The sequence below is a fragment of the Schistocerca americana genome, chromosome 5, assembly GCF_021461395.2.
Source record: "Schistocerca americana isolate TAMUIC-IGC-003095 chromosome 5, iqSchAmer2.1, whole genome shotgun sequence".
Classification (NCBI taxonomy): Eukaryota; Metazoa; Arthropoda; class Insecta; order Orthoptera; family Acrididae; genus Schistocerca; species Schistocerca americana.
This window is the reverse complement of record NC_060123.1, coordinates 244652083-244676864: the sequence shown is the minus strand read 5'-3', so window position 1 is coordinate 244676864 and position 24782 is coordinate 244652083. Positions and strand designations below refer to the sequence as shown.

The 24782-nt window shown below is 38.5% G+C and overlaps 1 protein-coding gene across 5 annotated transcripts in view; it reads right to left on the bottom strand.

Moving 5' to 3' along the window:
- LOC124615273 (transmembrane protein 268) overlaps positions 1-24782 on the bottom strand; it is a 111785-nt gene that overhangs the window by 41190 nt on the left and 45813 nt on the right. For 2 of the 5 annotated variants that reach the window (XM_047143024.1, XM_047143025.1), the window contains exons 6-7: positions 21006-21192; positions 12938-12987 (exon numbers count right to left, since the gene is read on the bottom strand). The exons of 1 other annotated variant lie outside the window; for it this stretch is intronic. In XM_047143024.1, coding sequence (XP_046998980.1) covers positions 12944-12987; positions 21006-21192 — 231 coding nt within the window. In that variant the 3' untranslated portion in view covers positions 12938-12943. Of the gene's footprint in view, positions 1-12937; positions 12988-21005; positions 21193-22491; positions 22605-24782 lie in introns of those variants that run through there. 2 more of the 5 variants (XR_006979768.1, XM_047143022.1) reach the window with 2 other exon arrangements.

The window sequence follows — 24782 nt, the reverse complement described above, 5'->3', positions numbered from 1 at the left end:
TTGTGAACTGGGAACTGACGCTATAAAATTTAAATCGCATGGATGGTTTGACATGTGAGCTGATGCACCAGAATCCACAAACCAGTCTTTGTGTATAGCTTTAGTTGACGGTGTCATCATAAAGAATGTCTCAACTGGTTTCTTTAATTATTGATTTTTCGCTTGCCTTGTTTTTAATGTGACAATTTTTCGCTGTGTGTCCATATTTGTTGCAGTTGTAACATCTCGGACCTCTGGGACTGTGGTCTGAGGTGATCCGCTTGTCTTTTTTGTTCGCCTGGAGAGCCATATTATTAATATACGAGTTACCACACACTTCATCCTTTACTTCCTGTGGTAATTTGTTTTTAATGGAATCACCCGTAATCAGTGTGCTGAAGTTCTCTAAACCCATTATCATTGGTTTGTACTCATTAGGCAGTCCAGCTAACAAGATATATCCTACCCACTCATCTTTCACTTCGAAGTTAAGATCATTCAATTTATTTGACATTGAAATTATTCTCGACACATATTCTTCCACAGACAAACAGTTCTCTAATCGTATTGTTAAAAGTGTTCTCAACAATCCTATTCTTCGATAAAGTCCTGAATCCTCGTAAGTTTGTTTTAATTTATCCCAAGTTTCTTTTGCAGATGACATGATCTACAGAACACATAAACAGCAAGATCAACTGATAACATTATTTTGGCCCTTGCGGTGCATATCTTAACTTCATCTTTGATCTTGCCCGTTATACACTGCCACAATTGTTTGTGCTGTAAATAAGTTTTAATTGCAAATTGCCATGTATTGTAATTTTCTCTTACTTTCAGTTTTTCAGTTAACAGCAATGAATTAGCACTGACTGAACTCATGATATTGGCATTCTGTATCTGCGTCTTAATGTGACAAAAAAAAAAACACCAAAAGTCTTTATTCACTTCAAATAAACCACTGGGTGACTGTGCCTGGGCCCATAACCTGTTGTTATTGAACTTGAAATAAACAAGTTACAGTTTGAAAGTGAACATAAATGCTTTTATTAACACACACAGAACGAATGTAACACAAGGGTAGGCAAAACAAAACCATGTTAATAGGAATGTCTATAAAAGCGTCTGTAGCAACTGCAGCAAAGATAAATATGTAGCACAGGCATCGATTCTAAATTCCAACTGTTTCCAACACATATACCATTTTTGGTGACCCTAGGGACATCACCTGATGTGTCAGTTTCACAGAGCCATATGTCAAAATACATTCTTAAATTTATTAATGAAAGAGAGATTTTCTGAATGAGAATGTGATCAATGTGGAAAGTTTATGAATAAAATTGTCTAGATCGGTTACTACATTACATTATTTATAACTTCATTTTTATCAGATCAAAACCTAGAATTTGTAAACAATATTCAGTGTCAATCAGTAAACGCTGTGCCTAAGTGGGGCATAGATTTTATTGGTTGGCACAAAACACTGTTTTACAAGTTCTAAGTTTTGTTCTGAAAATGATGGTTGCCAAAATGAGTTATAAATAAAGTGATGTACAAGTGCTCTACATAGTTCATTCACAAAACATTTTTAAATATTACCAATGGCGAAAAGTTGCTGTTCTGTAATGGGGTTTCATGAGTCATCATAATTCCAACGTATTATAAAATGTGTTCTAAAATTCAAGATAATACTCATCTTTTACTGTAATTGCAGCATCATATTCTAAGGAGGTAATGTCTGAATACTTTGAACCCACAACTGAAGATGGCTTTTCACCCCAGGAACTATTACTTGTTCTGTAGTGCACCTGTGTCGAAGTCATTCCAGTAACTTAATATGTATGGGAGATTTGCTGAGAACCACATGAATGTTTTACAAAAGTCAGTATCAATGAAATTTGAACACAGATTGATACTGCATAGCACACAGTACCACAGGAATACATTTAATGCTAATTTCATTCATTACTGTCATGTATAAACAGTCACCTTGGAACTCTCATTGCTTCAAAACGTTAATTTTCAGTTGTAATAAGACTGCACTAGTCTTAACTCCAAATCCTTTATTTTTTGGATTACAAATAGTTACATTTAATAAAGGAGCAATGTTAAACTCATCTCATGTTATACTTTTCATCACTACAACACAATCCTTGGAGATACAGTATTTGTGCCTGGGATCAGGATAATACTTTTAACTGCTGTCAAATATCTCAACAGTCTTCTTAAGTAGGCAATATTTCTGGTTCCAATGGCTCCCAAAGTTAATAAAATCTGAATTACTCTTCCCAAATTCTAATGTAAGGGATTCATGGAAGCATATATATGGTATATATTTTCCTCATTCAAGGCTATAAGGAATGACCACGATTGCTCACATGAATTCATAACTATTGTTGGTGGCAAGCACTGTTAAGGCCATGCGAAGAACACACATGAGATAAACTGTTGGCCAGTCCGCAATATGAGAGCCACACTTAAAAAAAATAATTTAAGGGTTTAAAGTAACAACTTGCCGGGCACTGAGTTGTAAAAAGACACATGGGGAGCTGAGTGACATACCAACTCTAAGCTGAAACAACCACTGATATAAAAAGTGATGAATAAAAAAAATCTGTAGAGAATCTTGAATATCCCAGTCATGGAAGGAAAGTAAATTGAGATCGTGCCAAATGGTCTCGTATGTCTTATCTAAGAAAAAAAAAAGACTCCAATAAGGTATTGGAGTTTAGAAAATGCCTGTCGGAATGTTGTTTCCAACATAACGAGACTCTGGATTGTCCCTCCCAGAAACTACACTGGTAGGCAGACAAAAGGCCCTGCAATTCGAGAAGCTATCATAATCACTGGGCTAGAAAACTTTCAGGCAGTTTTCAGACAACATGTTGGTGAAGTTAATCAGTCAGCAGATGTTAATGGAAATTGGGTTTTTGTCTGTTTTAAGGATTGGGACAATCATACTATCTCAACATAGCGAAGAACATCTTCCAGCCAAATACAGTTGAAGACGCTGAGTAGATGGAGTCTTTAAGTAACACTGAGATAATGGATCATCTGATTATAAATTGGGTCAGAGTCGTCTGGGCCCATATCTTGTGAAAAGTCAAGAGCTTGAAGCAGTTTCAAATCAGTGAAAGGTTCATTACATAATTCATCATGACAGGTGTTAAAGATAGGGAGACGTCTTTTACAAATTCAAAATGTAGCAGAGTAATAACACACCATTGTCGATGCAAAAAATATCACTAAGAGTTCAGCAAGAACTGATCCACTGGTGGCCTCACCACCACAGAGGAAGACACCCAGAACAGTTATTCATCTTTGGCAGCCCAGAAGACAATGGACCTAAGCCTACACCTGGGATGAAGAGGCATAAATTTCCAAGAAGGCTGCATAGCACTCCCAGAATTCCTTCTTACTGCCTTTATGTACAGCTGTGTAAAAGTGATAAGGGATCTGTGAAGAATGTCACATGGGAGACTGCAACGTCCTTCAGTGATCCTGAATAGCTTTTACAATGTCTGTGGGTACTATTGTACCAGCCCAGCATGGTGGTTGCCTGCAGAACGAGGAATTGCAGTTTCAGTGGTGTGGTCAATCGTGTCCGAGATGTCTCCCGTGACCCCATTGCGCAATCTGACAAGAGGGTTGAAGATGACAGCAGAGGTATACAATTACCAGTTGGCTCTATGAAGAGCCCAACATGACAATTGGTCCATCAGCCAGTGACAAGAAGTGACAGGATCACTACAAAGTGGTAGCTATCAAAAAGATCTCATGTAGCAACCATTACAGTGAAGAAATGTGACTGTAGGGAAAGAATGTTCAATCAACAGCTGAAAAGGTGCTATGTGTAGCACTGAGGTGGGTAGGTGTCCTGTCACAAAGGAGCAACAGATCAAAATTGTAAAAAAGTTGGTTAATCAAAATGCCCCTAACAGACTACATGGTAGTTCCTCTCAGGGGGCAGTACGTACTGAAACCCTCAAGTAGTAGAAAAGAGTGGGAGAGTAATTAAGGTGATTATCTCAAGGTATTTTGGCGCCCTGCCTGGGGATAGACAAGTGTTACAAATGGTGTTTGCTGGGGTCATTCACAACTGCACTGCTTTTGTTTCCCATGTGGTATAGAGAAGCATCCACTCACAAATAACAATTGTTTGAACAAATATACAGAACCCACCAGATGCTCTCTTGGGGCCAGTGCGTTTCTGACAAAATGCATGGTATCCTCATTGTTGGAAAATGATCAGTGGTGGGTGTTTCTTGGAGAACAACACATCTGGCAGACCAGGAGGAAACTAGCAGTTACAGTTCTGGCAGGTGACTTAATATCCATTGCAGTTCCACTGAACTATTGTGCTAAGGGTACCCTGGCTAGGCTTAACAGGACTAGGAGGACAGGGAACACCACAGGGTCACTGACTGCTTCTGATGGCGGGTAGAACAACAACGAACATCAATTCAAGAGTCTGATGATACGGGGGAATCTGGTGCCTCCATGATCACTGTAGTAGCCTTCTCCTGTGGTTTTTTCTTTTTTTTCTTTCACTTCTTTTAATGGGTTTATCCACCGTGGGTGTGAAACTAAGGAGGAGTGGGACGCCCTTGGAACCACAGTTTGTAGGTTCTTCAGCTGCTGGCTGATGCTGGGTCAATGGTCTCCAGATTTTAGTGGAGAGAGCCCTGTCACCAGTAGATGTCAGATGATGATTCTGCTTCTCTGGCTGGTTGTAGGGTGTCAAGGTTCCCAAGGATAGTGCTGCAGGAACCATGAGTGGGGAGGACATATAGCCCTTGAGGGCTAATGGACTTGTGCAACTGCCGGACATTGACGTCAAGGGAGTAAGTACACCAGGTACTGCTGATTATCTGACTGCAATAGTGGCAAAGGTAGATATCATCGAGACAGGAAATATACCATCATATTTTTTTCTGAGCTTTAAAATATGAAGGATGATCAGAGACCTTCAGTTCCTTGATTTTATGTTCTTTAATTATGGTAGTACACTTTGGGGCTCAAGGAGGGAATTCGTTTCCACAACTGACACAGGCAGGCAGTAACGTTCGTGGTGAATCCCCCCCTCCCCCTTTTGTAAAATGGTTGACCACAGTTCCCACAAATCAGATCATATGAACACTGGGAAGACAAATGTCTGAAGTGTTTCTCTTTAAAGCAACACATCAGGTTTGGGAAGTATGGTTTCTTATCACAGCAATGAACCATGCTTCAGACCACTTCTGGAAATGAATCTCCTCTGAAAGCAAGGATAATGCGCCAGGATCAACCTTGTTGTCTGGTCGGCATAAATGTAGATGCTGATTCAGTGCTTTCCCAAGTGTTTGCGTAGTTCTTCATACATCTGCAGAGTTAAGTCCCAGAGAAAAAGTGTATCCTGTACTATGTTTAGAATGTTATAGGAAGTTACAGTGAAATGTATGCCACCAAGGGTTTTTTTGGTAATGGGTAGGCTTTGTAGTTTTAATTAAGATGGAATCACAGCACAATTTACTAAGGGAAGAAATTTACCCAAATACGTTTTCAATATTCTCCATTAAGACCATGGGCATCTCCCCACCAGAGCAATAGCTACCTGAGTAGATGGCTGTTGCATGGAGGCTGTGTCCCGAAATGGACAATCACCTACTCCTCAGCATGTGGGGGAGACAGCAACTCAGGCATCAACAGAGCAGAGACGGCGGTCCAGTGAACAATAGAGCATTTGCTGCAATAGTATATGACGACCCACCACATGAAATGGCTAACATGCTACATATTGGACAGCCTTCCTAACATGCTCTGCACTTCTGTAAAATTTTTGGAAAGGTAGACATGTGGGGACTAAATATATGTTAACCAAAATAGGTGGTGAAAAATAATAAAAAGTGGCAAAAGTAATAATCGACATTCCGGCAAGCCTTCCTAGAGACAAAGTCTGGGGAATGATATAGTCAGACACAATGATTACAACACAGAAAAGGAAGAAGTATGGCAACGGCTTGGGGCCCAATGTTTGCCATACATGTACTATCAGAAGAGTTATGCGCCCACTGGAGGTGATAGTTCCTTGGGGTGTTCGGAGGCTTATGTTCAATTATGGAAAGCATATGGGAAATCTGCTTCTAGGCTAGGTTCATAGGGGGGTTAAGCCTGTCAGTAAGGTTTTCAGCATTCAGGGCAAGGGATTGCTTATCACAGTTGATGTACGTGCCAGAGCAAAGCTCACCAGTGCTACATTCCCATCCTGTGCACTCGCTACCTTCCCTCCCAGCCATCAGCCACCTTTCCCCCCTCCTAAACCTCCCATACCCCATCTCCTTTCTCCCTTCAGCCAGTCTACCCGACAACCTTCACTCTTCTAATAACTGTGGGTCAACTGTAACACCACTTAGCAATAGTAGTGACTGTGTTAACAGCAGATATGCTTGCAGAAGTATGATATGATTTTTATTATTGTCTAGGGTAAATCAAACCTTTGATCCTAAATGTAATTTTAAAAAGAATCCCAAGGCTGTATGTGTACACCTGTAAGAGATATACCCTTATAATATCAAATAATTCATTTGAATATAAAAACTTTGTAATCCTGTGAATAAGTTGAATTATTGTAAGGGTCAGCCAAAACAACTTAGAGGATGGACAACTGTACACAATACACGTGTCTCCAGCCTTTTAAGTGATGCATTGATAGAGCATGTGGAGAAAATGCACCAGAGTCCTGTGTCTGCTTAAATGCATACAATAAAATACACCATTTCATGGGGGATGGGAAAGGTGCAGTTCTCATTATAATGAAATATGATTCTAAAGAGCTTCATAGAGTGTAAATGTTAATATCTTTCTGTATGTGGTTGAGCAACACTGGTCAGGAAAAAAGAATTGTATAGTCACTTTCAGCATTATAAGCTTATCAATGATGGAAAACTGAACTGAAGCCTGAACACAACAAAAAGTGGTTCAGAGGCTCCCTGTTTTTGAGAACCCAGACAAGACATAAGTTCACTATTCAATGCAATATCTTTTCTGTACAGTTATTGATGCCAACATCGATAACTCTTATGCCTAATTTACAATTCCTATGTTTAAATGTGAGAATTAAAATGGTCTCTTCGCTTAAGTTAGAAATGTGTTTTCATTATTAAGCCAAGTATTATTAAGTATTGGGAAGCATTTATTCTACATTCCTTGTGATGTGCTGTCGACAATGGAAAATACACTTTCCCTTGGAAAACTGCATCCCCTGTAAAACTGAGGTCCCTACTGTTTATCTCAGTAACAACAATGACATGGAAGGGAGCTGGATCCTGGCTGATAGGTGGCAATAATTGAAATGAAATTTCCAGCTGTGATTTGTGAATGTTCCCTGTGTTTGTTTGGAGTCTCCTCTTCCTCTTAATTTCCACTGGCATTAGTCACATTCATTGCTTTCTTGGTTATTTCTTGTTACGTGTGGTTCCTGAAGAGGGGCAGCAGCCTTTCCACTAGTTGCAGGCGCAACAGTCTGGATGATTGACTGATCTGGCCTTGTAACACTAACCAAAGTGGCCTTGCTGTGCTGGTACTGCGAACGGTTGAAAGCAAGGGGAAACTACAGCCGTCATTTTTCCCGAGGGCATGCAGCTTTACTGTATGGTTAATGATGATGGCGTCCTCTTGGGTAAAATAGTCCCCCATTCAGATCTCCGGGCGGGGACTACTCAAGAGGACGTCGTTACCAGGAGAAAGAAAACTGGCGTTCTACGGATCGGAGCGTGGAATGTCAGATCCCTTAATCGGGCAGGTAGGTTAGAAAATTTAAAAAGGGAAATGGATAGGTTAAAGTTAGATATAGTGGGAATTTGTGAAGTTCGGTGGCAGGAAGAACAAGACTTTTGGTCAGGCGAATGAAGGGTTATAAATACAAAGTCAAATAGGGGTAATGCAGGAGTAGGTTTAATAATGAATAAAAAAATTGGAATGCGGGTAAGCTACTACAAAAAGCATAGTGAACGCATTATTGTGGCCAAGATAGACACAAAGCCCATGCCTACTACAGTAGTACAAGATTATATGCCAACTAGCTGTGCAGATGACGAAGAAATTGAAGAAATGTATGATGAAATAAAAGAAATTATTCAGATAGTGAAGGGAGACGAAAATTTAATAGTCATGGAAGGCTGGAATTCGGTAGTAGGAAAAGGGAGACAAGGAAACGTAGTAGGTGAATATGGATTGGGGCTAAGAAATGAAAGAGGAAGCCGCCTGGTAGAATTTTGCAAAGAGCACAACTTAATCATAGCTAACACTTGGTTCAAGAATCATAAAAGAAGGTTGTATACATGGAAGAAGCCTGGAGATACTGACAGATTTCAGATGGATTATATAATGGTAAGACAGAGATTTAGGAACCATGTTTTAAATTTTAAGACATTTCCAGGGGCAGATGTGGACTCTGACCACAATCTATTGGTTATGAACTGTAGATTAAAACTGAAGAAACTGCAAAAAGTACAGAGTTTCAGGGAGAGCGTGAGGGAACAAATGGCAGGAATGGGGGAAAGAAATACAGTAGAAGAAGAATGGGTAGCTTTGAGGGATGAAGTAGTGAAGGCAGCAGAGGATCAAGTAGGTAAAAAGACGAGGGCTAGTAGAAATCCTTGGGTAACAGAAGAAATATTGAATTTAATTGATGAAAGGAGAAAATATAAAAATGCAGTAAATGAAACAGGCAATACAAACGTCTCAAAAATGAGATCGACAGGAAGTGCAAAATGGCTACGCAGGGATGGCTTGACGATAAATGTAAGGATGTAGAGGCTTATCTCACTAGGGGTAAGATAGATACTGCCTACAGGAAAATTAAAGAGACCTTTGGAGAAAAGACAACCACTTGTATGAATATCAAGAGCTCAGATGGAAACCCAGTTTTAAGCAAAGAAGGGAAAGCAGAAAGGTGGAAGGAGTATATAGAGGGTCTATACAAGGGCGATGTACTTGAAGACAATATTATGGAAATGGAAAAGAATGTAGATGAAGATGAAATGGGAGATACGATACTGCGTGAAGAGTTTGACAGAGCACTGAAAAACCTGAGTCGAAACAAGGCCCTGGGAGTAGACATCATTTCATTAGAACTACTGACAGCCTTGGGAGAGCCAGTCCTGACAAAACTCTACCATCTGGTGAGCAAGATGTACGAGACAGGCGAAATACCCTCAGACTTCAAGAAGAATATAATAATTCCAATCCCAAAGAAAGCAGGTGTTGACAGATGTGGAAGTTACCGAACTATCAGTTTAATAAGTCACAGCTGCAAAATACTAACGCGAATTCTTTACAGACGAATGGAAAAACTAGTAGAAGCCGACCTTGGGGAAGATCAGTTTGGATTCCGTACAAATATTGGAACACGTGAGGCAATACTGACCCTCCGGCTTATCTTAGAAGCTAGATTAAGGAAAGGCAAACCTACGTTTCTAGCATTTGTGGACTTAGAGAAAGCTTTTGGCAATGTTGACTGGAATACTCTCTTTCAAATTCTGAAGGTGGCAGGGGTAAAATATAGGGAACGGAAGGCTATTTACAATTTGTATAGAAACCAAATGGCAGTTATAAGAATTGAGGGGCACGAAAGGGAAGCAGTGGTTGGGAAGGGAGTGAGACAGGGTTGTAGCCTCTCCCCGATGTTATTCAATCTGTATATTGAGCAAGCAGTAAAGGAAACAAAAGAAAAATTCGGAGTAGGTATTAAAATTCATGGAGAAGAAATAAAAACTTTGAGGTTCGCCGACGACATTGTAATTCTGTCAGAGACAGCAAAGGACTTGGAAGAGCAGTTGAATGGAATGGATAGTGTCTTGAAGGGAGGATATAAGACGAACATCAACGAAAGCAAAACGAGGATAATGGAATGTAGTCGAATTAAGTCGGGTGATGTTGAGGTATTAGATCAGGAAATGATACACTGAAAGTAGTAAAGGAGTTTTGCTATTTGGGGAGAAAAATAACTGATGATGGTCGAAGTAGAGAGGATATAAAATGTTGACTGGCAATGGGAAGGAAAGAGTTTCTGAAGAAGAGAAATTTGTTAACATCCAGTATAGATTTAAATGTCAGGAAGTCGTTTCTGAAAGTATTTGTATGTAGTGTAGCCATGTATGGAAGTGAAACGTGGACGATAAATAGTTTAGACAAGAAGAGAATAGAAGCTTTCGAAATGTGGTGCTACAGAAGAATGCTGAAGATTAGATGGGTAGATCACATAACTAATGAGGAGGTGTTGAATAGGATTGGGGAGAAAAGAAGTTTGTGGCACAACTTGATTAGAAGAAGGGATCGGTTGGTAGGACATGTTCTGAGGCATCAAGGGTAAAAATCGTAGAGGGAGACCAAGAGATAAATACACCAAGCAGATTCAGAAGGATATAGGTTGCAGTAGGTACTGGGAGATGAAGAAGCTTGCGCAGGATAGAGTAGCATGGAGAGCTGTGTCAAACCAGTCTCAGGACTGAAGACCACAACCACAACAACAACAACAACAACAACAACATTAAGAAAACCAGGGCAAGTCACAAATGCTCCCCAAATGTTTCCATTCAACAGCTACTGAGCTACAGGGATACTTGCAAAGCCTATTTAATCTATTTTTCTGCTTTCACCTGTAGCATGTAAATCATAGAACATGACACTATTATTCCTTAACACAGAGCCCTTGATATATGTGAAGAAACAAGTTTCTCAAATTTTTATGTACATATCCGAAAAGGAGTAAAATTTCTGAAAATGGCAGCTACATTTCTGAGCTATGTCCCCAATATGTCTATGAGCCTGAGCTCAGAGATTTCTTTTCACACATTTGATATCTGCAGTTCTCAGATTCCAATTCTCCATCTATCAATGAAGAGCTATCCATTTTCCCATTTACCACTGATATAAAAAGTTTTGATTTCCAGGCAATTCTTCACATGATTTTGTTCATTTTGCTTGATTTTAAGTTTACTTTCCCTGTCTCCCGAGTTTCAATCAGAAATTTCAAATTCTTTAATCCAGGTCCTTCTACTGCATTTATGATATAATCACATTCCAAATGTAGCACATGCTTTCAGTATTCTCAAAGATGCAGGTGTATCAAATCTCTACAACTATTCACCTTTTTTGTTATAATGACTATAGTTTAGTTGTTGTATTTTTCTCCTTACTTGTAAACTCCAAACTAATTATAATAGAATCCAATTATGACAGTTTCTCCATAATTAATCAGACCCAAATAAAATTGTTCTGGCAGCATTCATAAGAGGTAACACTGCTCTGTAACACACTGGTATGCACAACTTAGGGACAGGAGTAGCCTTCGCACGATGTGTCACTGAAAAGTAAGATATCTCGATGAAACTTCGACCATATGTAGAAAGAAACTGCTACAGCATAATACAGAAGGTAACTAAAAGAAATACACAATGAGATAAAAAGAAATGAGACTTTTATTCAAAGACAATAAATACAACTAAGTCACCGTAATCTATGATGGTTCCCTGGGCACTACAAATGATGGGTCAGGTTCTTAATAGGGTGCTTGATCAGCATCGATGACACTGCAAACTCCGCAGCATGCTCTCATGCTGGCCACTAGGTTGGTAAAGAGTTCTTGTAGTAGGGCATTCCATTCCTCCAATGGTGAGGTTGACTACTGAGGGGTGGTCATTGGTGCATGTGGATGTGGATACATCTCCGAACCACACCCCACAGAAGTTCAATGTGATTCATGTCAGGAGAAAGGGCACACCCGTCCCGTCCTCTCATTCTATTCACTTGCTCAGTTCAATGCAGTCCACAATGTCATCCATAAAAATGAAGTCAGAGCTGAATGCAACTCCCAAACAGATGCATATAGGGAAGGAGTACATTGCCAAAATAACAATGACCAGTGTCTGTACCATGTTCAAAGATTTAGAAGTCAGCACTCCCTGGCAACATTATGCCTCCCAACAGCATAATACCTAGACCACAAGAATGATCATGTTTGACAGTGTTCCTGGGTGTATTACACATCCCCACCTCTTGCCACACGAGGGTATGTTCCGCATTCTCAAATGCGATCATTTTGGTATCAGGCGTTAAGGTGTGGGGAGGTATAATGTTGCAAGGCAGTACTGACCTACAAATCTTTGAATATGGTGCATCGGTCAAAGTTGTTGTGACCCTATACTCCTTCCCCATGTGCATCTTTTCAGGGATGTGTTTGGCCCAGGCTTCATTTTTATGTATGAGAATGTGTGACAGCATCTAACAGCGCAGGTAGAGGAGCTCGTGAGATGAGAAGGTATGCAGCAAACGGACTGGCCTGCCCATTACCCTGATTTAAATACCATTGAGTAGATGTGGGATGCGTTGGGGAGATGAATCACACCACATACACGTACACCAACAACCATCAAGCAATAGTCAACCAGGAATTGAATATCCTGCTACAAGAATTCCTTAACAACCTTGTGGGCAGCATGGGAACCCATGTACAGAGCATGCATTGCCATCTGTGGTGATCACATACCCTACTGAGAACAATGTCCCACCATTTGTAACGACCAGAGGCTCGTGAATTGCGGCGAGTTCACGGTAACTACGGTCTTTGAATTAATGTGAAATGTCTGTCTGTCTGTCTCCTTTTGTATTTCTTTTAGTACTATACTGTGCTATAGTGTATGGTCAACGATTCACTGTACAATGCTACTTGACAGTGACGTATCGTCATATGGAAGTTACTTTTATCCTCAAGTACTAGAGGGTATATCTTAGAAAATTTGACACCGATAGCAATAATTCAATGAAGTATATGTAACTGTAGCAACTTCAAAATAAACATTGTGAAACTAAGTATTACAACGTGCATTACTTTAAAACATAACGCTATGCATGAATACTGCGTACAAATAATTCACTACTTCAAGGTTTTATCATCTGTACAAACATATTCATTCATACTCACAACTGATCAAAATGTTTCCACTAAAGCCACCCGTGGCTTTTGATAAACAGCTGCATGAAAAGAAACAATATAATTTTAAACACAGTCACTAATGAGAAACATTGCATGAAACAAAGTGAACATAGTCCACACCATATTCAAAGTGAATGAGAGAGAGTGAAGCTATTAAGTTTTCTGAATAAACATATAGGACAACAAAATACTTCAAGATTTAATAGAGTGTTTCTTCACAAATAAGTTGGGAAACAGATGCAATACTACATTTGATTCGGTGGAATATGGCGTGAACCTGTCCACCGGCACGCGTGCAAACACACACACACACACACACACACACACACACACACACGGAGATGGAGACGGAGAGAGAGAGAGAGAGAGAGAGAGAGAGAGAGAGAGAGAGAGAGAGAGTGCGCGTGCCTCTTACACATCTATGAAATGTACTTGCTGAGAAAACGTGGAATAAAAAACTAATAATGTTTAAATATTCACTGCAAACATCATCACTTATCTGCTAAAGACATATGCAAACACCTACCTTTTTTTTACAGCACTTTCTAACATCAATATGTACACATTCAGCAAAAATTTATAAGACAAAGGATAAACGAAATTGCACTAATGGGAGATGTATTTAAGAACTGAAATAAATGTCAAAATTAAAACTGTGATCAACAAGCACATGAACAAGATTTGGAATATTGTTAAGCTTTTGAATGATATCATGTTTCAGAATAACATGCCTGTGATGGAAATGGAATTTGATGTGCTGTGTATGTGTGTAGGACAGGTCTTCCATCTGGGTCTTTACACGGGTACGAAGCATACACCAAGCAATTTTAGTATATGTTGATCGAGTACAGACTAAGATGGGATGAGAAGTATAGCGGGTAGCATGTTCCTCATTTCTGAGCACAATGGTACGTAGGTGAAAACCTGGTGAAGGAAACTGTTCAGTTGTTCCAGTCTGGGAAGATAGGAAGGGGTATTCCTTTGCAACCGATTCACAGGAGGGTCAGAAAATTAGCGGCATTTGTGAATATGGCACAGTAAATGTTTTTGTGGACTAGGTGGGGGTAATTCCTATATGTAGGATTTCAGTAGGAACTTCAGCATACTGGACAAGGGATTGTTTGTCCATGTGTGTCCACAATGTACAGGAGATATTTTTTGGTGTGGAAGACATGGCAGCTACCAAAATATAGGTACTGTTGCTGGGTAGTGGGCTAGATGTAGATTGTGTGGATCAATCAGTGAAGTGGAGGTCACCATCCAGGAATATGAAATGCTGGGCTGAGATAGAGCATGTGGAGTGGATGGAGCAGAAGGTACTATCCAGCAGCAACAAGGTCATGGACATGGGAGATGTAGGTTTATAGGTAGGTGGCATCTACGGTAATGAGTAGGGATACAGCTGATAATGGCAAGGGGATGGCTGACTGATAATGAAGGAAGTGAATTTTTCCATCTTTCATAGGGGAATTTAGGCTGGAGGCTATGGTTTGGAGGTCCAATGCACTACCCAGGACATAAGCATTGTACCCGATATGTCTGCATATAGAATAAATTCTGTGTGCAAGTGTGAAAGAGTATTCTAAATGTTTGTGTAGTGTGTGTGAGTTGGAACATAGGAACCAGCCTGGTGTTCACCTAGTTCAATCTGAGAAACAACCTAAAACCACATTCAGGCTAGCTAGCTTATCAAACTACCATCGTTAATCTGCTAGGCAGATTTGACCTGGGGCTGGTGCACCTCGCAATCCCAGAAGCAACTGTGTTAACATGTGTGGCTACCAGAGCAGGTACAAGATAGTGTCCAGGGTGGTTATATTTAAGGATTATGGGAAGCATGCAGAGGACAGGTGTGTGGTCATAGCTGGGATGAGTATGTAAAAGTATCCGTGGGGGAGTTTCTGGGTTGGACCTGTGGTTTTGAGGAAGGGTTGGAGGTTATATTGGATTTCAGAGATAGAACCCCACCCACAGTCTTTATCACCCTTCCCAAGTTGGTGTTTCACTACCAATCCAGTCTACAAAATGTCCTAAAGCATCATTATGCCACATGGGTCATTTACTTGTGGAAGACACAGATGAAAGACCTGTCTTATGCACCCCCACGCACATCAATTTCCAGTCTTGTGTTAGGCATATCCCATCAAAGGCCATTCCAGCACATTTGTCCAGACGGGTGGGCAAGTGGTTGACAAGTGGGTCATTTTGCAGCTGGCTGTAGCATATGTGATCTTACTCCACTGGCCAAGCATAGGTAGCCAACAATCGATGAATGAGCAAAATGTGTACAATCAGGCCATCTGGTGGTTACCCCTCACTATCTGCCCATGCCGTGGACATGCTGATGGATGGGAAAGGGTGCCCTTACTGCATGGGGCAGCTTTGGAACATACTGCCCAATCAGATCAAATGTAGAACGACCAGTCTAAGTGGTCATATCATACACCAGTTTTGCAGTAACATGCATACAGATTTTTATGTAAGCATGACCTCTCCCCCCCCCCCCCCCCCCCCCCCCCCCACTCAGCTGTCCATCTATATGAAAGGCCACTGCTAAACTGTAGCCAAGAGTAGGACTGATGAGTACTTCTCCATCTGAAGCATCTGGATCCCTCCTACCTCCTCTCAATATCAGCCTCTCTTAGCATTGTACTTACAATACATTCTTAAAAATTCTTAGGTCCTGCACTCCTCTTGACCTCAATCTCTGCTAGCTCCTGTCCCATATCCACTTCCATCCCTGTTGTCCTGCCCTTCCTGCACTTCACTCATCCAATACTTACACCCTCCTCTTTGCAGTCTCTCTCTCTCTCTCTCTCTCTCTCTCTCTCTCTCTCTCTCTCTCTCTCTCTCCCCCCCCTTAGTTTTACCACCCTCTCCCAGCCCACTCCACCATGTCACTGACCATCAGTGTTAACAGTACCACATTCTTACCCTTTGTGTTTGCTACCTCTCACACCCAACCGTCAGCTATCTTTCCTTCAACTCTTGGCTGGGGGAATGTAACAATGCAGGTGTGAACATTTTCTATACTACTCTGTTTCCCTGAGGGAAAACATTGTAAAGCTTAACAACATTTTCAGTCTGGTTTGTGTGCCTATGTACCATCCAATACCCCAACAATACAGCCTGTTGTCACCCCTACTCCTTCCATTATTGATATTACATTACAGGCTTTCCATTACAAACTTAAAATATTTTTAGATGTATCAGTATCAAGAGAAGGGAGGGGGAGAGGGAGGGAGGGAGGGGGGAGAGGGAGGGAGGGAGGGGGAGGGGGAGGGAGGGAGGGGGAGGGGGGAGGGAGGGAGGGGGAGAGGGAGGGAGGGCTAGCTCCTCCTGCACTGTGAATGATGTGGGTGAGATTGTGATGGCAGTGGTGGTGGTGGTAATTAATGGTTTAAAGTGACTAAAGTACTTGATTATTTAATTCACAGGAAAAGATATAAAATGAGAGAAGGATAATCGTCAGCTTCAAGGTCTGTGGCCAAGTCACCAAGGGATGAAAACGCGCATGGCAGGGAGCATAAAATTAGTTTTATGACACGTTAGTATCTGAGGCCAGTGATGTACATCTTGCTATACAGTGTGCACCACAATGTTGAATGAAATTAATTATGAAAATCACCCATGGACTTTTAATGGAAGACAGAAAGTTGCTGAGTGAGCACAGGAGAGATGCATGTTGGGAATTACTAGGAGAGAATAGAAAACAAACTAATGGAATGGAAGGTGTAATCAAGATTGTAATGAAACAAACGGTCTGTGTGACATGTAGCTGGGTTAAATAATGGCAAACTGATCAAGGAAGTTCAGTGCTCTGTATTCCAGAGAGAGAGAGAGAGAGAGAGAGAGAGAGAGAGAGAGAGAGAGAGAGAGAGAGAGAGAGAGAGAGAGAGAGGGGAAAAAAACCCACAGATGTTCTTGGTGCGTAGATGACATTAGAAAATGTGAATTAGCAACACAGATATCTTTGTATATCGTTAAAGATTGTAATGTATGGGAAAGTATAAATGACTGCAGTGGATGTCAAATGGGTTAACTGTATAACTTCTACTGATTAGCTTAGAAAGCAGCTGATAAACATTTTTGTGGCAGTTAATAGTTATTAGAAAGGTGCTATGGCTGTATGTTTTGTGTAAGTAAAATTTCTGGGAACGCGTGCAGAACTGCCATTATCTGTAATTATTTGTAAGTCATTCTTATGATTGGTACACAGAGAATGGTAGCATGGATTTTCACAGGTTTGTTTGACCAGTGGGAGAGTGCCACAGAGATGCTAGAGGAACTGAACTGCAAACTGTTGAAGACAGATGTAAGCAACCCTAAGAAAGTGTTCTAACAGTAGTCTACTAACAATGTTTCAAGAACTGGCTTTAATTGATGACTAAGAATATACTACAGCCCCCTACTTATTGCTCACATAGGGAGTGTGAGGACAATGTTACAGCACGCACAGAAGCACTCAATCAATCATTCTTCCTGTGCTCCATACATGAGTGGAATGGGAAGAAATCCTAATAATTGGTACAATGGGACATACCCTCTGCCATGCACTTCATGGTAGATTGCAGAGTATAGATGTAGATATCTTGTCCAGAGGGAAACTTTTAGGGCATTACTCGGTTTTTACAATAATATGACATGTCTGTGTAGCAAAAATTTCATAGCCTAAGACATTTAAAATTCAGGATCACAGAACTATACATTCGTATTATTTGCTGTTTTTCTTGTGATTAAATTCTCTTTACAAGTACAATTTCTTGAAGATCTTGTGGTTTACATTGACAATTTATAAATAGATAAAATGTGTTGTTTTACTTTCATGAACTTCAGAAATCTGTGAGTCATTTGAAGAATTAATCCAGAAATCTTACACTGTAAGTCCAGACATCTTACAAACTGCAAATAAATTGTCTTGGATAGAAATGAATATAGAACCTTATATCTGTATCATTACCTACACCAAAATTGCAACAATATTTGACTCATTTGTTTTAATTTTCAAATAACATTGAAAAGACAAATTTATGGAACAGTAACATATATTTCTGCAATTCATACATAATTTATTACACAATGTAACTTTTTCACTGGCATTTCATAAGTGACAAAGAGTGTTCAGCTAGACATTCTTACACAAACAATAAAAAACAAATGTTTTTCTTCCTTTCTTTCAAGAAAATAATCTATGAATTTAACTATCTTACAGAAAATAAATCTTATTTACACAAAAATTTAATGTTAAAGATATACAATATGTAAATTATTTCTGGACGGAATGTATGTAATAAAGATTAGCTACAGAAACTAAAAGTAATAACAAGGCAGGTTAAGTACAATGTTTGTACAAGAAAAAGTGAAATATTACGCTTTTTCTGCACTTGTATTAAAAGTAAATATTAATCCAGTAAATAGAGGTAAACAGATACTCCTGAACTTTTTTGTATAACACGTGTGTAAGTAAAAAATTCCTGAGAGTTGTTAAAGATTGAGGGGATGGGCTGCTTTCATGATTCTAATGCTTTCAAATGAGTTTTAGAGATTTGCTAATAGCAACGTGAATGTTGTTGCACAGAAAGCGAATAAAATATAAACTAGTATTATTTTCCATGTTATCAAACTTGAATACTACAGAAATGTAGTCAAAAAATTATGTGAATGATACCACATGGTACACTATACAAAAATATAGGTATTAGATCATTTTTCTTCTTTGAATACAGCAAGGAAAAGTTTGGAAGAAAACCCATTATGTAAATCAGCCTTTTGCTTTTTCTGCAATACCCATATACCGAAAAAGATGTGGAGGAAAAGAAAATAATGTCGTGCATTTGCATTTCTGAATTCGGTCTAGAAGTTTGCACTAGTTAAAAATATCAAATTTTACAATAAATATTTGAGTCTCAGAAAAAATTAACATGAAATTAAACAGTATACACAGGTTTTAGAAAAAGAAAAAAAAAGAGCCATGAAATGGCCTTATATTTTCAACAACAGTAACTATAAAACAAGTGACCTATTTTAAAATATACAATGGTGTATGAGCTACAAATTGTCGCACTGCAATTTTCACGGGTAGCATTAGTAATACTGTGGAAGTGTCAAAGATGAAGCAGAACTAAGTTACACTTAGAGCAGCCTGCAATGAAGCTGGTACTATGCACCAAAGATAATATGTTGAACTACCTCTTAGAAGCAAACAGCAATTTAATACAAACTGAACAATATCATACTAATGTCAGGTACTTGCTTGCTCACCCATATTTCTCTTGTTATGACACACACAAATTGATGTTGGCACTTATACTCTTATTAGGTTCTTCATCCGGTAATCAGTTATACGCACTCAAATATTCTCGCATAAGAATGGCTGTCCTCAAATTCCAGTCTTTTATTGCTCTACTCCATGTTTTACTCTTATATTGCTGTACATACACACTGTAGAACCTCCACAGGTGAATGAAGTCTTTTTCATTACAAACTAGATCAATTTATCCATAATAATTCAGACTGCAATGTGTTTTGCATTATTGTATATTTCTGCACCATCTGTTAAAACTGTGCTTTTACTCTGTGTGTGTGTGTGTGTGTAATTCTAAGTTTCAAAACTGGTGGGAGTTGAGAAAAGCAAGCAATGCTGGATTAGTGAGAAAAGATAATAGTTAAGGAATTATGACGCAGACGGATCCTTCTTAATATATTATCCTCTTTTCAAATACACCCCCCCCCCCCTCGCCAAAACCTGTGATAGTAAATGAAGTGCATAAATCCATGAACCACTCAAAGAATTAATCCAGAAATCTTATTTTGTAAAGTCGCTGGTTAACATAATAAACCAACTTACGGTCAATTTGAAGAAACACTCTTGTCTTGTTTTGACAATGTTTGGTGTGTACAAGCTACACTTATCATCTGTATGTATAAGTAAAAAAAGTTGATATGATGTATCTTAAGACAAGTGACATTTGAAATAATACAATTATCAATCACATTGCTTCAGATACATATAAAAATTACATGATATGGAAGAATTTGTCTTGTTTCCCTTCTACAATACACATGCAGATGCTACAGACAATTGACAGGCATTAAAAACAACAAAAATAAAATAATACTTCTGAGCTCTGATACGCAAAGAGTGATTGCTTTCTACCTAACGCATCTATACACGCATATTAAATATATTTATGACTGAAATGTTATTAAAACTCAGTAATCAAGAACAAGAGATTACCGTCTGTTGTTTTAGTGAAGTACATATTGGACTGTATATAGGAAATGCTTAGAGGGCATCTTTACAAATTTTGTCCTGCAGATAACATTAACTCTTACTTTGTAAACAAATGAGAGAAATAAAATGTGCTCTACCCCATTATTATGGCACAACCACATCAAGTCACTCCTGTGCAATCTCAATGTTGAAGTAAGCTTATGTTACGTACACTGAACAATATCTGAAATTCACAATTTTCTTTAAGGTGAATAGTTATCCGTTATTCTCAAACGAACACTTGTCTCACTATTACACAACTTTTTCATGATACTGAAACCTCTCAACATGAAACACAACTTTTTCAAATAACTATTAAACATGAAACTGCTTAAAAAAGAGGACCATTAAGTACATATTGATACTAAACACAGTAGCACAACATCTAACAATTACAGCTTTCAATAACTTTCATATTAGACATTGCCTGTTATGGAGTTAGATTATAATGGAAACCACAAAGTTTCAAGTAGTGGTAATTAATACTGAATGAAAGGAAGGTTCCAATACTGAAAAACAAGAGTTCCCACAGAACGTAACACAAACCAGAAGGAAAGCCCTTGGTGCTGTTCATCACATGAACCGAAATACTTCCTACATACAAAGCAAATACACAGAAATAAAAATGCTCCGCAATTGTTAATTTATCACGTACCATCAATCTCACAACACCAGAGTAACATGCAAGCATATATCCTACACAGAATCAGTAAACAGAACAATCACCTTACTTTTCAAAACCAAAGTTAGGCAGGAAACATAAGTCTCTAATCGAACACTTGCCTCGTGGTTTATATTTGAGGTGCTCCTCTATGAATTGACAAGGGCACCGAGAGGTAATGCAATGTCGAGGAGGTGCAGAGGGGAAGCCCCCATGCCCTGCTCCATCCACTGACAGCTCAAGATGTTTGCGGACAAATTCTTTAGCCCATCGGTGTGAGTAGCGAAGGAAAACCATCTCAGCACGTTCCTGTGCAAAACAGATAAAACCCACCACCTCAGCTACTAAAAAATGCTGTAACAGGTATTATTGTTAGTATTTTGTAAGTAAAAAGAGACTGAAAATGTGTGTTACTGACACATAAAAATAGAAGTGACAAAGCATGTGCGGTAGTAATCACAGTATGATAAGTTACTAGGTTTTAAAATCTTATGATTATGTGGATATCTAACAGCTTCTCATATTAAAATTTGTAGCCTTTTCTTTTTTCCTTCCTACACGCAATTCACGAAAAGTGTAGTTTAGGAAACTAAAATTAATCTTTGATGATAACTGAAATGTTTGCTGTGCACTCATTACCATCAGGGGAAGAAATTTTAGCAGCCTATTAAACTACAGAGTTTTACACTAACACACGTGGTCTATTTTATTGATAAGCAAATGGGTTAATACCTTTATGAAAATAACATAGGAAAAATATGCTACTGTGTTAATAATACATTAGCACTGCAATTCATTTGTGCTCCATAATTAATAACTAATTATGAAAAAACTGTTGCATGATATATTATATCATCTGCAAAATTCAGGAATTATTGTAAAATGAAAAGCAGAATTGATGAACAGTGAACTAGCTGCTGATTATAATTCTAAGTTACAGGTTTCTCAGATAGCTCAGAGAAAATCAGTGGAGATTGGAATCACTTAACTGGCTTTTGAAAGGGAAGGTACTGGCAAATTAAAGGTGTGAACATCTCAAGCTATGCCCAAATAGCTTAACTGGTAAGACCATTGCTTGTGCAATGCAAGATTCTGGGTTCAAATCCTGGTCCATCACACAGTTTTAACCTCCCAAAAAGTTTTGAAACAGCATCTTCTCTCATTCAGAGTAAAATATTTACCTTGAAGATATAAAAATTATCTATCATAACATAACCGCCCAAATTACATGTATTCCATGCTCCTATTAAACCACACTCATCTACAAAGGGATGCCCTTATGAAACTCAAGTGACCTACCTAAGCTGTTACTACATTCACATTAACAGAACATCTACATTCACTGTGTTAGAAACTAGATTCACTAGCTAATACACATGACTCAGGCTTGTGGTATTTTAATTAGGTGGGAAAAAAGAAAAAAAAAAAAAAATCAGAAGTGGTTAAATATAATCATCATAATCATAAAGGAATATTATATTTACAACGCATGCACAAATCACACCATTCAGAGATCTGTGTTACATTAATGAAGATGTGGGAACTGACCAAAGCAGAATGTATTGTTAGTATGCTAAAATTAAAAGTTAGCAGAAAGCCTACACTTACCAATACCACATGAAAAATTTTCAAATGTTTGAAAGAAAAACAAGCACCACATATTTCTTCAACCTTCCATTCCTTGGTCAGCTTTGTGAATGGATAGAGCATGCAGTTAAGTGCTGTGACAGAAATGTGCAACAAAACAGATAAGTACAACATTAATAAACTAAACAGACGGGCAGATACTTGTCCTTTGGAAGATCTAGTTTCAGAAACTATTGTGGCATACAAAATGTACTTAAAGATAAAAGGAGAAAAAAGTGTAAATTTCTAGCTAACAAAATTTAAAGGGATTCATTCATGTATTAAGATGCACAAAATATAGAAAAATACATGTATAATTTTAAAGACAACCAAAGTCACAAAATATTGTGGTGCTATATTTCACTTGCATACAAAATTCTACCCCTTTCAGATGATTTATCATAATCAGCATTTTCTCCAGAATTAGTATTAACATTGGAAAGTGAACAAAAAAATTTTACAGGTAAAGGTTCCACAAATCACTGTTATAATATAAGTGACAGGAAATAAAAATGTTCAACTGTGAAGAACATCGTAATACTTGCAGGTACCATACCATTTAAAACCAATATGCAGCTCTCATAAAATAAGAAAACCAGAGATAATGGCAGAAAATAAGAGGTGAAAGAGAAGCACTTTCCCTACTATTTATACAGACTACTTGATATAGCACTGTCATAAAATACGGAGGTGTAAATGAAAGACATGAAAATTATTTTATTACATAAAAAATAGAAGCAGTGAGATCATCTAAGATTAAGAATGTGTTTTAAATCAACAAGACTTACTGCATACAATGTTAAAAAACTATAAAATTCAAAAGGTACAACAAAGAACCCTTCTCAGGTGCAGTGACTGGCACGTAATTCATCGGAATAAACCTAGTAAAACCACCTCAACGATAGTTCCAAGCATTTTAAAGAGTTATTCATAAGCCACTGCATAACACTCGGTGGTATCAATTATCAATTTTAACTACTCCCTGACCTCTGAACTGTTCTATCTGTGCATAGAAAAAGGTGTAAACGAGTGTCAGAATGCCTCCATTCACACCCTACTCTTCCTCAGCTTATACTAAGATGTACACTGGGGATGGCAGAAAACTTGCGAAGTATGTCTGCAATACTTTTTCTTCTAAACAATTCCCATTTATATACCATTATCATATGTGTTACTCTTGTGTGGGGCTATACGAAGCTGTCATAATCACAGCACCACATTTATGACCATCTTCGACATTTTTTCTCATGCAGACTTGATGACAATAAGCTCACTGGACCAGTAATCTAGAATAGGCCACACTAATCTTGTATGCTGACTGCTTAACAAATACTCTGCATTTCCAATAAATCTAAAAGAAATTTAAATATATCAATGACATTCCCTACTACTGATCCCCACATTCATACTGTTACACCTGGAGTGACACTTATATAATATGGCAGAGTCTGGTCATTAGAAAATATGTCACATTGTACCTTTTGGCAAATGGACACAGAATTCTTAGAGAAAGCAATTTCAGCACGGAAAAGAAACATTCAAGAGTAACAATTTCAAGAGAATGTCATGGCTACTGCTGTTTCTGAGGACAGAACATTAAAGCAAAAGCGAAAATAATTTTGTGAAGTAGACACTGAATAGTTTTGTGGGTGAATATGACAGTGAGGCCAGTGAACAGTGTATTTACAAGAAAGTTAGGGGTTACGGAAAGGACGAGAGTGAGAAAACAAAGATGCACATGCAAAGTGAATGCCATTTATTTTTAGTGCAGTTAATCGTAACTGAATCACTGAACAACAAATTGTCATCTAACAAAATAAAGAACAGTTTCCAATGAGGACAGAAAAATCATGGCTCATGACAGGAGCTGCAAACTAGATAGAACTTTTAGTGCCCAGAACATAAATGAGATGCCCACATTTGCATTGTTAAATTTTAAATATAAAGCCTCCAAAAACATTGCACCATCCCTACACTCAAGTCAAGAAAAATATCACCAATTTTATGACCATTTGCAGCAACAATAAATAAAAATCTTGAGGGGGGGGGGGGGGGGGAGAGATTCAAAGGTCCTACAGTATTACAAAGAGAACTGACAAATATTTAAAAAAATCTTGAGATCTGCTAAAAGAACATCTAAAATATTGTCACAATTAATCTAACCACAGTCTGATATACCAGGAGTAAAGGAGAGATTACAGTTTGTGAAAGGGAACCTGTACCTTGTGAAAAAAAGAAAGATGTCTCACACTATAGTCTGGGACTTGACAGTA